This window comes from Natrix helvetica (assembly GCF_964273705.1).
Source record: "Natrix helvetica genome assembly, chromosome: 1".
NCBI classification, from domain to species: domain Eukaryota; kingdom Metazoa; phylum Chordata; class Lepidosauria; order Squamata; family Natricidae; genus Natrix; species Natrix helvetica.
Window position 1 is genome coordinate 90,355,171 of NC_138548.1, and position 16,932 is coordinate 90,372,102.

At 39.5% G+C, this 16,932-nt stretch overlaps 1 protein-coding gene across 1 annotated transcript in view; it reads left to right on the forward strand.

Annotated features, from left to right (window-relative positions):
- Positions 1 to 278, forward strand: part of FGF3 (fibroblast growth factor 3) — a gene marked incomplete at its 3' end in the record, with an annotated part of 45,029 nt that extends 44,751 nt beyond the window's left edge. Inside the window, exon 5 of the mRNA XM_081945190.1 lies at positions 95 to 278. Coding sequence (XP_081801316.1) covers positions 95 to 278 — 184 coding nt within the window. The remainder of the gene's footprint in view (positions 1 to 94) is intronic.
- Positions 279 to 16,932: the final 16,654 nt, after the last annotated feature.

The following is a 16,932-nucleotide window of genomic DNA, read 5'->3' on the forward strand; positions in this document are numbered from 1 at the left end:
TTCTTCACATACCAAATCCATGAACAAGTATGAGTTTAATATATTCGGGCTGATGTTTGGTTTATGAACTGCTTTCCTTGCTTTTGTTGTTCAGATTCCACAAGGCCCAAAAAGACAAAGAATCCCTTTTTTGCAAGCAGCAGCAGCAGCAGAAAAAAGAGATGATGTTTCAACAATTCACAAGTCCAGCTCCATACGTTCTCAGGAATGAGGAGAATGAAGATAGATCTCAGCACTGGAACCGGCCTGTGTTTTTTAATGAGCAACATCAAAAGTAACCGGGCAGAACAGAGGCCAGGGACATTGCTGAGGTTCGGAAGGTTGCACATGAGAGACAAAATGGCCAATCCCAGTTGCCATTTCACACAGGAAGTTTCTAAGCAACGGTATATCATCAGCCTTCAGCCTCATTCCAGGATGATTTATGGAGCTGAGCTCTGCCTTCAAGTTACACCTGTGCCATCCTGATACAATCGGCATGGGAAGAACACAGCTGACAGCAAACTTAAGTTGCAAGATGAACTCTAGGCCAATGCATTCAAACCAAATGTTACTATTAATTTCACTTGAGGCAGAACTTTATCTGTAATGGCACAAGTAGGTGAAATGAAACTTACCGGCCTTCTCCGATATGTTCCTCCCCCCCTTTATTTTCACTCAGTTTTTCCATTTCTCAAAGGAATACAGAAAATAAAATTATGGCAACATGTAAATATAGAAAAATGGTGGCAGAAAAAGACCTAGTAGTCCATCAAATATACCCTTTGAGATTTTTGGTTTTTTTTTAAATTATTTTTTTTAAAAAAATTAATAAAATAATAAATGCAGAATTGAGAAAGAAAACAAAAAAAAAACCCCTCAAAGGGTAGACAAATTATGCCTTAGTTTTAAATAAAACTTTTGAGGTAAAAATTATAAGGTATCTTTTAGAGAAGACAATTCAGTGGCCCTGTCAATTTTCCTTTAAAATCTACTAACTTTTTTTTTCCTGGACAAGACAAATGAATTGGGATTCTGTTTTGTTATTCCAAGATTTAAAAGTCAATTGCAAGAAATAGGATTTATTGAAGGACACAGCACAAATGTTTATCCAATTAAAATGATTTCAGGAAAGCTTATTAAATATTGCTCTCAATTCATAAGGCCCCCAACATTAGTTTGAGTGAGCTGGTAGCTATCAGTTTAACTTTTAATGTTCTTTCTGCTGGTTTTTAAAAATGGTTGGGATGTACTTGTCTCTTCTGCTAGACAGAGCAATTACTGAGTCAAACCACCAGGTGTTGATAAATACTCCTTTTTCTCTCAAATCCCTATATTTTAACAATAAAAGGATGTGAAATTCCAGTGTTTACCCACTTCTTCATAGACAGGTATCAGATGTAAAAATCAATTGCAGACCTATCCTTAAGGTGTTTTGGCACGTTGTACACCCCTCTCTGGCATGCATAATTAAATCCAAGAATTTCTAGGATTTCTGGAACTTCCATTCTGTGTTCTCCCAGTTATAAAAGAACAGGTTCCTATTCTGTGTTCTTCTATCAGCAACTGCTTTATGCAAAGCAAAATCAAAGCTCTATGCTGAGGCATCTCCTCAGCTGTTTCGCATTACATCTTCCCTATTTTCCTGTACATAGTGAGGGTCATCTGCAGCTACTGTGCACTGAACAAAAAGCAAACGGAAGCACAACATGGTTAGATAGCCCTGTCTGAATGCAACTTGTTTTCTGACCTATTTTTCCTATGGAGTATCTATTGCAATAATTAAGAACCAAGCAAGCCATGCTCTAGACCCATAAGGCATGGGTGTCACAGGTGGCACGCAGAGCCCTCTCTGTGGGTATGCAAGCCGTCGTCCCAGCTCAGCTTCACCGTACATGCGCACGCGGCTCCTGCCGGCCAGCTGATTTTCAGGTCTCTGCCACACATGGTGGGGGGATTGCGAGTCATGGGAGTTGCGCACACATGCGTAGGGGTGGGGAGTGGGAGGAACACAGGGGCTGCAGCCCCCCACCGCACCCCATTTTTGGTCCCAGGAGGCTTCAGGGAGGCCTGCTAGGCCCAAAATAGGGCGTGTGGGGGCCGTGCGCAGGAGGAGTACAGAGGGAGTGAGGGGGGAGTCGTGTGCACATGCACAGAGGGGTGGGGTCACAGGGTGTGCCACTCGTGCATTGCATTATGGAAATGTGGGCGCACACTCATGCATTGTCACATGCACACACATGCTTTCAGCACCCAAGGACAAAAATGTTATCTATCACTGTTCTAGAGCCTGAGTGTCAAAGTTATGTCATCACAGTGGTGTCACGTGATGTATCGGGACTCCCCCCCCCTTTGGTAAACCAGGCATGGACATGGCTAGCACATGACACATCCGGCACAGGGGTCACAAGTTTAACAGACCTGTTCTGGAGTTTTGCTATCTGTTTTGTCTCTAATGTACATTGTCTGGTGAAATCAATAATGCAATCCAATCCAATATACATTTGAGCAGGAATGCAAACAATGCAATTTATCAATAACCCTTTTGTGGCTTCCAATGTCTATGGTCCCAAAATTTGGGTTTAGGAAGCAAAATACCTTCAACCTCTCTCAGTCACCCATTTCATCTCTTAAAACTGTTGAACATACTGCCAACAGCACTCCTGGGTCAGCCCTTCACTCAATAGTCCATCCAAAGCTTGATCTGATGCTTTAGTTGTCAATAGTTGTACGCTACTGTCTTGCCATATTGTCAGAAAGTATAGTTGGACCTATGACCTTTCTGCCTATTCATTTTGCCCCTACCTTCTCCTCACTATTTGCCATTATGGGTAGAAGATGAGAAATGAGTTGAGACTGGTGTTACTAGCTAAGCCTCACTGTTTTGACTTAGAAAGGTGGAAATATCTGTGCAGTTTAAACTACCATGTTTTTATGTTACCATTCCTTTACCATCTGCCACTGTGGTCCAAAGTGTGTATTGGCATGCAGCAAATTTCTTTTTCTTTGCTTTTTCTTACTTAGAGATATGCTGAAAAAAATTGTTGTCTCAATTATAAGAGAATAAAAGTAGCTTTTTCCTCTGAATTGTATTTGAGGTACAAATTGTCCATTTATAAAATTCTGCATAACTCTGTGGCTAAATAAGGAAGTTTCCAATGGCATCAATTTTTACTAAGGGCTGCGGTGGCTCTGAAAATGAATTTGTGGTGGGGAGAAGCTCATATACTAGAAAGGTTAAATCTAAACTAAGGGCCAAGCTCTGAGATTCAAAGATAAAATAATTAGAGTGCAGAGTGCAGAATTAATAAATGATACTGAGTACAAACTGAATACCTACTAGGTGAAGCCAAGAAAACCCATCCTATAACCCAAGGGTTTTTTTAAAAAAAGAAAAGGACTTATTGAACACTATAATATATGTTTTCATTTTCTTAGATCTCATGGGTAATCTATTTAGATCAGGGGTGTCCAAACTTGGGAACTTTAAGAGTTGTGGACTTCAACTCCCAGAATTCCCCAGCCAGCTATGCTAGTTGTGGACTTCAACTCCCAGAATTCCCCAGCCAGCTATGCTAGTTGTGGACTTCAACTCCCAGAATTCCCCAGCCAGCTATGCTGGCTGGGGAATTCTGGGAGTTGAAGTCCACAAGTCTTAAAGTTCCCAAGTTTGGACACCCCTGATTTAGATAATGTATCCTATGAAATGATGTGGCGGTCTCAATGGTAACATTCTGTCTGCTGAATAAATTTTGTTGAAAATTTTCTTGTATGCCTTCTGCTCTTTTCAACTGCTCCAGAAGAAAATCTTCTGTCCTGATCAAAGCTGAGGAGAGAAGGACTTCAAAAAATCCATTCACCTCAACCTGCTAGTGTGCTAACTGTTATCCCCTTTTTAATTTTTTTTCTATTAATTTCATTAAGGATGAAGCATATTGGAATTTATTCTTATCGGCAGTGATGGTGGTGGCAAGACCTACAGTTAGTCGGGCTTTCTCTGATGTTGCTCTTTTAACTTCTCTCCCACCTTCCTCTATAAACATAAATTCACTTCAATATATAGAGAATAAGAAAAAAATTATAACAGGCCACATTTTCATTAGGAGCTTGAATCATTCAATCCTGGACACCTGCTGCCTAACTCCATGAGATTATAAGAACAATGTTCTTCCCAAATAAGAATATCTTCTTTCAAAACAAAATGGCAACATTTCTCCATTCCCAATAAGGCTCCTTTGTGGAGGGAGGGGAGACAGTGGGTAATCTGTTCATTTTGAATGTTTTCCATTAGATATTGTTTTTCCTCTGGGAAGTAATGGTTCAAGTTATTTACATCTGTGATGAGTCTTCAGAGCTTGAAGGGCTTTTTCTGGCCAGGTCTCTTTGAGGAATATTTTGTTCCTCTACATAATGTGGGCAGATAGCACACTGTCTGAAATATCCAGGAAGATAAAACAAAATCAAAACATTTGCAATAGCATTCAAACAATGAAAATGATATGTTAAACCAGCTGATAAAGAAATTCAAACATTGTATAAATCACCTGATAGTGATGCAATTTTTTAAAAATATACTCCAAATGTATTAGTCACATAACTTTTAATAGTGATAACTCTGTTGAATCATGGACTGATGCAGAAAGTGTAGCATTTTCCCAGCATTCTACCAACTGTAGTAAATGTCTAGACTCTAGGCATTGAACTATGAGTACTCCCCCCCAAACTTATACAGATCGCCTGGGAGCACTTATGCACATGAAGAATACTTTGCTGTCATTATCAGTGATGAGAAATGTGCTAGAAAATATTGTAATGAAAACTCTTTTAATGCCCCTCTCCCAATGACTGTATCTAGCATCCTACCTTCTATATAATGACCACTTCTTTTTCTAACCTACAGTAACATCTCACCATGAAGGTCTTTCTTGAATCCCCAAGAAAAGATTATGCATTTCTGTTAATATTCAGCTGGGTTCAAAAGGAAGAAGCATCAATGTTTTTACCAATGATGGAACTCCCTCGCTGCCTTTCTCTCTCTTGATCTATCATTAAGTGGAGATGCAGTGGCAACTTTTTGCCAAGCTCTTTGTTGAAAGATATGCAGTTTTGTATTCCAGACAGTTCAATTAACATCTACATCTGGGTTACCTGACCTTCGCTTTGACTCTGGATGCAAAATGCCTTGTGATTAGAAATGGAATAGTTCTCCCATGGTGAGAAGCTGCACACGAGAGGAGGGAAACAAGGAAGAAGAGAGGAAGATCAATGTCCCTACTTGAGATCCACCTTCCAGATCTTGCATTCTCCCCAAAATGGCTGGATCATATAAGATAACAATAGTAGCAATAGACTTGAATTTGCACTCAGTCACTTGCTTTGTCTACGTGTCTCTTTTGTACAGATTACTGTGAGCTCATGTGAAATTTTGGAAATTCAGGCCACCATCAAGCTAAAATTGCTGATGTATAGATCATCCACCCCATTAACTGAACTGCAGGGATTACAATAAAAAACAAGAACATGATTAAAAACAAAAAGTGAAAAACTCTTAGCATTATACCTCCAGCAGACTTGGGCAAATAAGTTATATTTTAAATCCTTTCCAAGTAAAAAATGTGGTTCAATTTAAATGCCGGTCCATACCTTTTGTACCATAGCCTGACCCTGCCAAGGAAAACAAAATTAAGTACTGATGTTAGACACATCCATGATGAGACATAGAACAGGTGCCCCTTGGTGACCTAAGAGCATGGGGCAGACAGGAATAGGCAGATCTTTAACTGGCTTGGGCCTAAGTCATTAATCAATTCTCTGCTTGCCTCGCTTGGACATACGGTAGCTTCATCTCCCAGATTTATTGCAGCATGGGTGGCCTGATTTCTACCAGGCCTTCCGGCACAATGATGTGAGAAGATGAATTTGTGTTAGAACTACTAGAATCTAGGCTACAAAGCCTTGAATATCTGCTAGATGGCAGCAAAGGATCAGTATGATCTGTGTCTCTTTGATGCCATCCAGTGGCCATCTAAATATTTTCAGATTTTATGTGGCAGTTCTAGTTCATATGAAATAACAGAAGAACCTTGAGGATAAAATGCTTCTCAGGCTAATTAGAAAATGGCTTTATATTGGGTCAGATCATTGGTCTACTTTCTAGGAATTTAAAATAGTTTTTCCCAGTCATTCTTAAAATGCCAAGAATTTATTGCCTATTGGACCTTCTACAATTAAGCTGCATTTTGTTCCTCACAGTTTGGAGCCAATAACAAGAAAAATAATGCAATACATTGCTTTTAAATTCATTTTTGTTTCATTTGCTTAATAAAATAAAATGAAGTGGGCAAACTGTGTCATGTTTGAAATAGCTTTTTCATGTTTGAAATCGGCTGTTCATTTGAAGCCTTCTTATAATAGATCCATAATGTTGCACTTTTTAAAAAATGCTTCAAGAAGAACATATCACAGAAATCTTGAGGTGCAGAAATTATCTTTTCCACTAGGTTTTAAGATACATTTTGTTTTTTAAATAAGTTTAAGACAAAATCCACTGCTGACTTTTCCTTCAATTTTCTTTCTATTCCAACAAAACGGAACTGAAAAGAATGCTTTGAAATTTCCAAGAGAGTTGTGATAAAGGAAGGAAGGAAGGATGGAAGGAAGGAAGGAAGGAAGGAAGGAAGGAAGGAAGGAAGGAAGGAAGGAAGGAAGGAAGCAAGCTCATTTATAAAGTAGGGGTGCCTTTTAAATCTAAAAGGGCGTCTTCAAGCATTAGAAGCATCTACTTCGCAAATATTAGAAACATTAGTGGTAAAAATATCCTCAATAGACACAAACCAAATGTTAGTATTACATTAACTTACAACAATGCAGAGAAAACCCTTTTGATTAGAAGGTCTACCCAACAGACCAGATGTAACAATGATGCAATGGCTTGTCAGTCTATTATTTCTTTTTATTGTATGGTCTGCCGGAGAAATTGTTTGACTAGGAGCTCTAAATCTGTGTCCCTTAATCCTACCTAACAATGGTACTGCTTCTTCTTTCAAGAATAATAACTCCCTCTTCCTGCTCCTCTTCCTCCTCAAGCTTATTGTATTTTATACAATATAATATACCATGATGTAGCTTGTGTTTTATTATACATCCCAAATGTCTTTTAAAATGTATTTAAACAAGAATAATTATAGTGAAATAGTCTCCAAAATAGTGTTCATAAATAATTGTTATGACTAGTTTCATATTGTGTTGGTATGCTTTCTGTAATAAAACCAGCCCATATCTTTACAAAAATTGTCACTCTGGGGTATATTATACTGTAACCAGTATAATGGTTTGGTCAGATGGAACAAATGGTTATGCAAACATCTTCCACTTACATGTAATATATGTAAGTCAATGCTTGCATGAATAGCTGGTTTAAAGAGATAATGTGGTTTTTAAAAAAATCCAAATCAAAGTCTCTTGAGTTACTCTGAAAGATATTTCGTTAAGGAATAGATTATCTCTCCATCTAATTTTCTTGACATAGGACCTGCCAGGACTAATTTCTAAAGAAAGCATAAAGTTTGCCCTTGTTCTTGTACTTCCAGCCTGTGGAGATTGGCTGAGTCTTAGCAGGTGTTTAACCTCCTTTAGCATCTTTGATCATATTTAAAATGGCTTGAAAGTTACCACCCAACCCTCTGATGGAAGAGCGTTAGAGATGTCTTCTCCCTAATGAGACTATAAATGTCATTTAGAAGAACTACTAGCCTTTGAAATCCATAGAGACACAACATTGTTAACTGATGTCTTTTAAAGAGGCATTTCTCAGAACAAGCAGAGCATGAGGTAATAGTTACTGTCAATATGCAAGTGTGCTGGATGACAGAGGGAGATCCTCCCATTAAAGCTTTGTGCATCTGTAAGCATCTTTTTCATCCATCCTATTGCTGTTGGCTTCCTCAATGCCCCATTGTGGCTGGCCCCTGCTATCCTCCACTGCCCCTGTCCAGCATATTACAGCACCCGTGTTGTCTGAAGTAATACATTTTTGATCAGGGCAAGGCGCTAACAACAGCCGGCAACAAAGGAAGCCAGAGATCAAATAAGGCCGCAGCGTGAACAAGAGGAAGAAAGGAGTTTGTGTGCCTATCTAGCCGGATTGTCAGCGGGCGCATGAATGGGTGTGTAGGCATCACAGCCTCCAGAGGCCTAACTGGTAAGGGTCTCCCAGTGACTCTTCCCGAGCCATTCCAGGCTTGGGCCCCAGTGTTGGTCTACATTCCAGCTGGTTCCCTTCTCTCAACTACTTTGACATAGAGAATCAGCCAGACGTGAACGTGAGAAAGCTTTTGCAGACAAGGCTCTTCAACTGATTGCTGCTGCTCGGTGTCTTCTGAAATGATCATCATCAAAAGAAGGATGTCTGACAAGAGGCCTACAAGACACAAGAGGAGGTACCGACAGCCTTGTTTGTATTGACCTACTTACATACAAATATGGGAGGGGAGAGATCTGTCCAGCAATATAATTAATGAAAGATTGATACTTGTGGCCTCCTTACTCCACCACTTACAAAGCCAGATCAAACACGATGGGACAATTCTGCCCCCCCCCCGCCCCCCCACTCTTGGAATTTTACAAGATGTCAGTTTCGCATCCATTTAGCAGAGCTAAGAAAGTTAACTGCAAAACATTGTCATTATATAAGTGCAGGTGTCTATCTACATTTGCATTGTATAATGCATGGGCATCTCTGCATGATGCGACATAGGAATGGATGGATTAGATAGACAAATATAGCTTTTCAATTCATTGCAGCATTATTTAGATCATGGATATGTAACCTGAGCTTCTGAGACTAAGTACAGTCCTACCACCAAGCATGTGCATTTGGGTGAAGCTCTCATTCTTCTTTCCAAGATCACCACCAAATTATAGGTTGCATGAAGCAACAGGAAGAACACGTTAAATGTCAATGGAGTGGAATTGATGCAACTCTCACTAGATTTATACTAAATAAAAATCATTTTTATTTTATATTGTCTTAACTTGCTTGGGAAAGTGCTTTCTTTCTAGTGGAGGATCAAGAGATGCTTCAATTACCTGATCTTTTTAGGTGGAGCAGAGCAAGGAAAAGGTAACTTTGAAGAAAGATTTGGAACTTTTATAAGTTTGCACTTTATATGTGATCCTGGCCTCTCCAAGTAAAATTTAGAAGTGGATTGGGGCAACTCTGTAAACATTAAGACATTTGTGGGTGTCCAGTGATCTAAATATGAATAAGGAAAATTCACTTTAAATATTTTAATTGCTGTCAATATTATTATAGTAAGGGTTTCCAAATTTTGGGGCTACCAGGCACATCTGAAGTATGGACAGCATCAGTGGTGGGATTCAAATAATTTAACAACTAGTTCTCTGCCCAAATGACTGGCTGGGTAGGCAAGGCTTGGTAGTCATGTGACTGAGTGGGCGTGGCCAACTCAACATCACCCATGTCGATGGGCACTTTGCCTTAGCTGTTACAATGTAATAAAGGTTAACTAGAGAGGCCGTTTTGTAAGCAGTGCAATAAAGATTAGGGTAGAAACAACACCAAAATGTTTCCTTCATGCCTTCTTTGCAGGATTAGCCCTGTAAAGTGGAAAAAAACAAAATGAGATTTCTTCCAACAACCGGTTCTCCGAACTGCTTAGAAAGTTAACAACCGTTTCTTCCAAATAGGTGCGAAGTGGCTTAATCCCACCACTGGACATCATATTCTGCTTGTTCTAATAAACTATGTAGAGGAAAGTGGAACAAACACCACATTCCTCAGAAGCTTAATCCTGAAGATAAACTGAAGCTAGAATAAAAACAATAGGCCTAAAAACCTAAGGCAGACATGGACTCTGAGTTTTAGTGTAAATACATTATTGTTGAACTACCATATTTTTCGGAGTATAAGGTGCACCTTTTTCCCTCAAAAAAGACTTTGAAAATCTGGGTGCATCTTATAGACTGAATACAGCATTTTTTGCCTCCCGAAACCCGGGCCCCTCCACCAAAATGGCCATGCATAAACTTTAGGAGGCTTTCAGAGTGCTCCTGGGGGCTGGGGAGGGCAGAAATGAGCGAAAAACAGGCTGTATTTGGGAGGTCTGCAAAGTGCAAAAGCTTTTTTTTTAAAAATTGCCTCTTCAACATCTTGGTGCATCTTATACTCTGGTGCGTCTTATATTCTGAAAAATACGGTAACTTTTCTTTTCCAGTTCTATTACAAAAAAGGTAAACTACTGATAATACTCACAGACTACTTACTTTTCAAAAAAAAATCCTAAATATCTATTCTATCAAAGGCTAAATATCCATTCCACTAAAAGCCAAGGGATGATGCTCAACTATAAGGCAAACATACAAGCCGAAGGGCACATACCTGCCTGCATACTATCAATAGAGATCCTTAGTTGGATGTTTACTTAGGCCAAATTAACAGATCAACAGAGGTGGAAGGGATCTTGTAGGTCATGTAGTCCAACCCCCCACCCCCGACCAAGCAGGGGACCCTACACCATTTCTGGCAGATGTCAGTCCTGTCTCTTTTTGAAAGCTTCTAATGATGAAGCTCCCACATCTGAAGGCAAGCTGTTCCATTGGTTGATTGTTCTCACTGCCAGAAAATCTCTCCTTATTTCTAGCTTGAATCTCTCCTTGATCAGTTTCTAGGCCAGGAGAGAAGCACTTTTGAATAGTGTACAGGTGACTTAAAGAAATGTAAAACCATTACAAATCATTTTTGTAAGTTGTGCCTATATGATGAACTCTCATTTACATGAAGAGGTCCTCTGTCTCAATGACCTTTTATTGTAGGAAGACCACTGACTCTTAGAAACTGGATAGATCTCATGACTTTTATGGAGTAGCTGTCTAACCTCCCTAGGGCAGGAGTTTATAGGAGTGAGGCAATGGTGGGTTCCTACTGGTTCGAACCGGATTGGCTGAACCGGTAGTGGTATGGCGGCCTAGGTTGCTGGAACTGGCAGCAACCCAGGCCTGCCATGCCTCCAAACTGATTCCCCAGTTGCCGCCACTGCCACCATCTTGTTTTTTAGTTCAGCGCATGCACAGAACAATTTTAATTGAACTGTGCATGCGCAAACAGCGCCCATCCAGCATGCATGTGTGCGTGAGTGAGCTGGCAGTAAAGCCAGGCAGAACCCACCCCTGGAGTGAGGTAGAGCTTTTCATTGGTTTTGCTTTGCTTTCTTAACATTATCATCTTTGAAAAGTTCAATATGGTAAATAACAAAGGATCTAAATAATACATAATTAATAGGGCTGGGCAAATAATAATGAGAGCAAGCTTAATGTTGCTTGATCTTAGAAGAAGCCTAGTAGGTTGAGAACAGCAATGGTTCCAAATTTCTGCCCAAAACTTAAAGTACCACATCTTTTAAATAGCTTAGCATGGTTATTTTAGTTACACTCCAGAATGCACAGTCATAAGAAGGAACCACCCAATAATTCCAGAGGTTGTTTTGGTTTTGATGAGGAATCTGGAGGTAAGATGGAAACCAATGCAAACTCTCTGGATTAGTTCATGCTTGTATTGATCTGGTTAAGATTGGCACCCTAGAAGTCCCAGCTTCAATCTTTTGAAAGAAATAATCTGCTTTGTGACAAGGATATAGTTCTCGAAGCTACAGGCCTTCCTGTGGCCCCTGAATGTCTCCCAAAATATTGGAGCAATTTGTAACTTGACATAAAGGGGCAATGATTGATGGAAGAGTTTTCCACTAATACTTTTAATTATATGTAAATGAAATATAATACACTTTAGTTTTTATCCTGACCTACCCAATGATTTGTAGAGTTAGTCCCTGAGAGTTGTACCTCCCAGCCAGGAAAAAGTTAAGTAAGTGATGCAAAATGCACCTTCTGTCTCTCTCTCAAGTGCTTAAGACCCTGGGAAGCTTAGATTAATAGATAAAGCTGGTTAAGCTGGATAAATAGGCTGACCTATCGAAAGCCAACTTTCTGTATTCTACAGTAAGATATGCCTCCCCCCCCCCCCCATGTAATCTTGTTTGGTCCTAGTTAGAACACATACATTTCATTAGAGGATTCTAGGAGATCACATTTATAAGAATGTGATAGATAATATATAACTGTAATGTCTCTCTTGGGGTCCCAAGAAAGCTTTTTGTTGTTAATACATACCGTAAATACATAAATAGAAACCCAGCTATTTACCTGCAGCTATTCCAGTTGTGTGGGATAACTGCAGTTGAATAACTAGCTTTCTTATTTATCATAAGACACTGCCAGTATTAGCAGTAGCAGATATACAGTACATTATTCATATAGATGAAAAAAATTCTAAATGTAAACTGAATTTGATCTAAGAGTGGCTGGTTATGAAAATGGTTTCTTGATTGTATCCCCATTTGCTCAACCCATATTTGGTTTCACAGAGACCATCATATATATGAAGTCGTAAACCCTCCTTATAAACAAGACTTTGTTTAATTTGGTCTACAATGTATGATCATAGTTGGGACAAAAATATGGGGTTCCTAAAGCATGAAATAGAAGTAGAATAAAAGAAAAAATGCCTTGCAACAGTTGTAAAACTCTCCCACTGATGATGTCATCCACTCTGCACGAAGATCATAGGAAGCCATTTCTACTCTAGCAGTAGATAACTGGAATACAGTAGATATGGAACTAGATAACAGACAATTTGCTCTAAAATACACAAGCACAATCAAATGTTTGTTGTTCATGTTAACTTAGCCAGAAAAACAAAGCATCGTTATAGATAATCCTTGACTTACTACAGTTCATTTAGTGACTGTTCACAATTACAATGGCACTGAAAAAAGTGAATTATGACCATTTTTTTCACACTTACTTCCATTGCAGCATCCCCATGGTCAAGTGATCAAAATTCAGATGATGGGAACTGACTCATATTTATGACGGTTGCAGTGTCCCAGGGTCATGTGATCACCTTTTGCAACCTTCTGACAAGCAAAGTCAATGGGGAGGCCAGATTCACTTAACAACCGAGTTACTAACTGAACAACTGCAGTCATTCATTTAACAATCATGGCAAGAAAAAAAATGGGGCAAAGCTCACTTAATAAATTTTTCATTTAGCCACAGGAATTTTGGGCTCAATTATGATCATAAGTCAAGGACTAATTGTACTAGTTCTAGATCCACAGCCATGTAGATAAGAACATGGGTCAACCCTCCAATTTCTAGTCTAGCACTCTGTCTTCAGGAAGAACTAGCATGAAGCCTTGGGATCCTCACCGTGATAGGAAAAGATGAGAAGAACCATCACCAATTATCTGTGTCTAGCAATAATCTGATCAGTAAGAATATTTTGTCTCTTGAATGGCTGCAAAAGTTGATAGGCGTTAGCAGAGATGGCTAAATTGACTGCTTTGATTAAAGAAAAGAACACAATTTTGTTTCTATTTGGAAACCACTTTTTGACTTTATGCTTGAGATGGGAAAAAAGAAATTATGAGTTAATAGGTATATTAGATAGGCTTGTTGTTACAGAAATGACTAGTATATATTATTACATAAAAGTAAGAGTTGAGGTGTCATGTTATTACCTTATTCTATTGCACCGAAAGGAGTCATGAATTTTTTTCTTTGTTTTTCTACACTTTCCTCTCTTCCCCCTTTCCTCCCTGATTTTACCACTATGTTCATTCTTTCCTTGTATTTCTGTATTTTATGTTTTGATAAACTAATAATAATTTTTTGGGAGGGAAAGAATATTTTGTCTCTTATTACGGTAGCAATCCGTGGCTAATAATCACGGGTAAACATTTCTCCTTCAAATCTTCCCAGTATTTTTAACCAAACAGCTAAACTGCTGCCCATCATCACAACATAAGTTAAAGATGGTGCTAGATGCAAGAAAGAAATTGAAAATGGCCGAGGGGTTCGACACGGCTTGGATAACAATTCCATACACTTTGGTTGTTGCACAGGTTTTTCTCAGTTAATTTTTAAAAGTGATGTTGTGGATTCACAACAGGGTAATCCCATTTATGACATGGTTGTTGAAAAGTCTTCTATGAAAAGATAAGAGTATTGTCCAGGTTCCTTAAACATACTTGAAGAAAGGGAAAGTTTCTAACACTTTGGGGGCGAAAGTGAAGGGAGACACAATAGTGGGTACATGAAATCATGTAAAGACAATACTTGTTCTGTATTTCAAAAGACTAGGATCTACAAAGATCTGACGATGCAGAACAAGCAAAGGATTCAGGAGAGACAAGAAGCAGCCTCTTCCCAACCTGCACGGTGAAAAGATAAAATTTGCTATTTCAGGATGTAATAGTGGCCACCAGTTAAGACGCTTTAGAGTGGGATTAGACAAGTACCTGAAGGATGAGATTCCCAGTCCAGATGACTGTACAGTCCTTCCAGTAGCTGATTGGCTACCGTGGGAGCGAGATTCTGGACCAGATAAGCCCTTCATACAGCTCAGCTCTCTTTTTTAAAAAAAGAAAGGAAAGCTGATGTGAATACGAGAGTACGCAAGATGCTGGGATTTTAACAAAAGTCAGAGATTTTCACACTTAGGTGAGGTGGCATCTGACTCAGGGCAATTCCCTTATTCCTTCTCGCCTCAGTGCTGGAGCAGCAGGGAACCTCGTTCCCCTGAAAGGATGAAACCTAAAAGGTTGTGTGCTTTCCTCTCACATGGGTGTTTGGGACCATACTTCAGCAGGTGGACCTCCTGAGCTTTATGTAATAAAGTCAATGAGTGCGTACATCAACACCTGGGCTTGGAAGCAGATCAACTCCTGGTGACTTCATAGGCAGGCATGTCCGTTTCTGTACTTTTTCTGGCAAGAGCCTAGAAATGATTGGTTGCTTTTCTCCTGGGATGTTTGTTAAACTCCCTACAGTCTAGTCTACAGCACTTGGTTTGATTCTATTAGCTTCTTTTGAGACTTACAAGGTTGGTCAAGAGTTGCTGATGGTGATGAAGATTTTTATAACTGGCTCTGAGACTGCCGGGGACAACTCAATACAGGTAGTCCTGTATCTTTTTGCAGTAACAAATTGTATTAATTACAGCTAGTCCTTGACTTATGATCCTAATTGAGTCCAAAATTTATGTTGCTAAGCAAAACATTTGCTAAGTGAGCTTTGCTCCATTTTACAACTTTTCTAGGCACAGTGGCTAAGTGAACCATTGGGTAACAAGTCGGTAACATGGTGGTTAAGTGAATTTGGATTCCCCATCGACTTTGCTGGTCAGAAGGTCGCAAAAATGGATCACGTGACACCACCACCCCAGGACACTGCAACCGTCATAAATATGAACTAGTTGCCAAGGTTCTGAATCTGGATCATGTGACCATGGGGCTGCTGCAATGGTCATAAGTTTAAAAAATGGTCATAAGTTGCTTCTTCCAGTGCCACTGAAGCTTTGAACCAGGGGTGGAATTCAGCAGGTTCTGACAGGTTCTGGAGAACCAGTAGCGGAAATTTTGAGTAGTTTGGAGAACCTGCAAATACCACCTCTGGCTGGCCCCAGAGTGGGGTGGGAATGGAGATTTTGCAATATCCTTCACCCAGGAATTGGGTGGGAATGGAGATTTTACAATATCCTTCCCCTGCCACGCCCACTAAGCCACGCCCACAGAACTGGTATTTAAAAAATTGAATTTCACCACTGCCTTGAACAGTCACTAAATGAACTGTTGTAAGTCGAGGACTACCTGTAATCACATTATGAGATGGGGATAAGCCTAATGATTTCCCTGTGGATTTAAAGTTACAGTTACATATGCTCTGGGACAGTGCAGTTGCATTTATAAACTCATTTACATTTGGGCATCCTGATGCTTAATTTCAGCTTTGCTAGAGAGAAAACCCCATCAAATGCTTCAGGCGCTTCTTCCTGAGTCTGACTTTGCCTTTGCAACTTTGAAAGCTTGAAAGATCCAACCTTTTCTGCTGCCAAGTGGATATGAACCAATTTACAGAATGAGCCCAACAGGGCAAATTTCTATCCACCGCTTATTTCTGGGTGGACTTCAATATATTGGGAAAACAAATCCATTGTCACAGAAAGGAGATTTGGGAGGTGGTTTCACACAGAGACTCAATCAGTTGTCTTTACAATAGTCCTGTTAGATGGCCCTGGAATTATTTTCCTTCTTTTCTTTCCACCAGGGTTAATTGCGGGGGTGGGGGGGCAGGTCTTGTGTTTTGTAAGCTATTAAAAAAAAAAACCAGGGCTTTACTTTCAAGTAAACCTACAGAGTTATTTACATGTCTTCCTCTGCTTTGTTTCAAGGAGTGACAATTAAAAATGCTGAAGGATTGATCCATTGATTGGTTCCTAATGGACATTTTTCCTAATCTAGGGATGAATTCCATGGGAGCAGAATGAGCTGTGAGGTATATGTATAAATTCTTCATTTTCACATAAAGGAAAAACTCCCAAAGAGAAGAGAAAAGAGGCGTGGGCTCCTGCAGCAGGAATAGTATATATATATACTATAGAATAGAATAGAATAGAATAGAATAGAATAGAATAGAATAGAATTCTTTATTGGCTAAGTGTGATTGGACATACAAAGAATTTTTCTGGTGTATATGCTCTCAGTGTACATAAAAAAATACATTCATCAAGAATCATAAGGTACAACACTTAATGTCACAGGGTACAAATAAGCAATCAGGAAACAATCAATATAAATTCTAAGGCTACTAGCAACAAAATTACAGTCATGCAGTCATAAGTGGGAGAAGATGGGTGATAGGAATGATGAGAAGACTAATGCAGCCTTAGTAAATTGTGAAAAAATGAGAGAGAGAGAGAGAGAGAGAGAGAGAGAGAGAGAGAGAGAGAGAGAGAGAGAGAGAGAGAGAGAGAGAGAGAGAGAGAGAGAGAGAGAGAGAGAGAGAGAGAGAGAGAGAGAGAGAGAGAGAGAGAGAGAG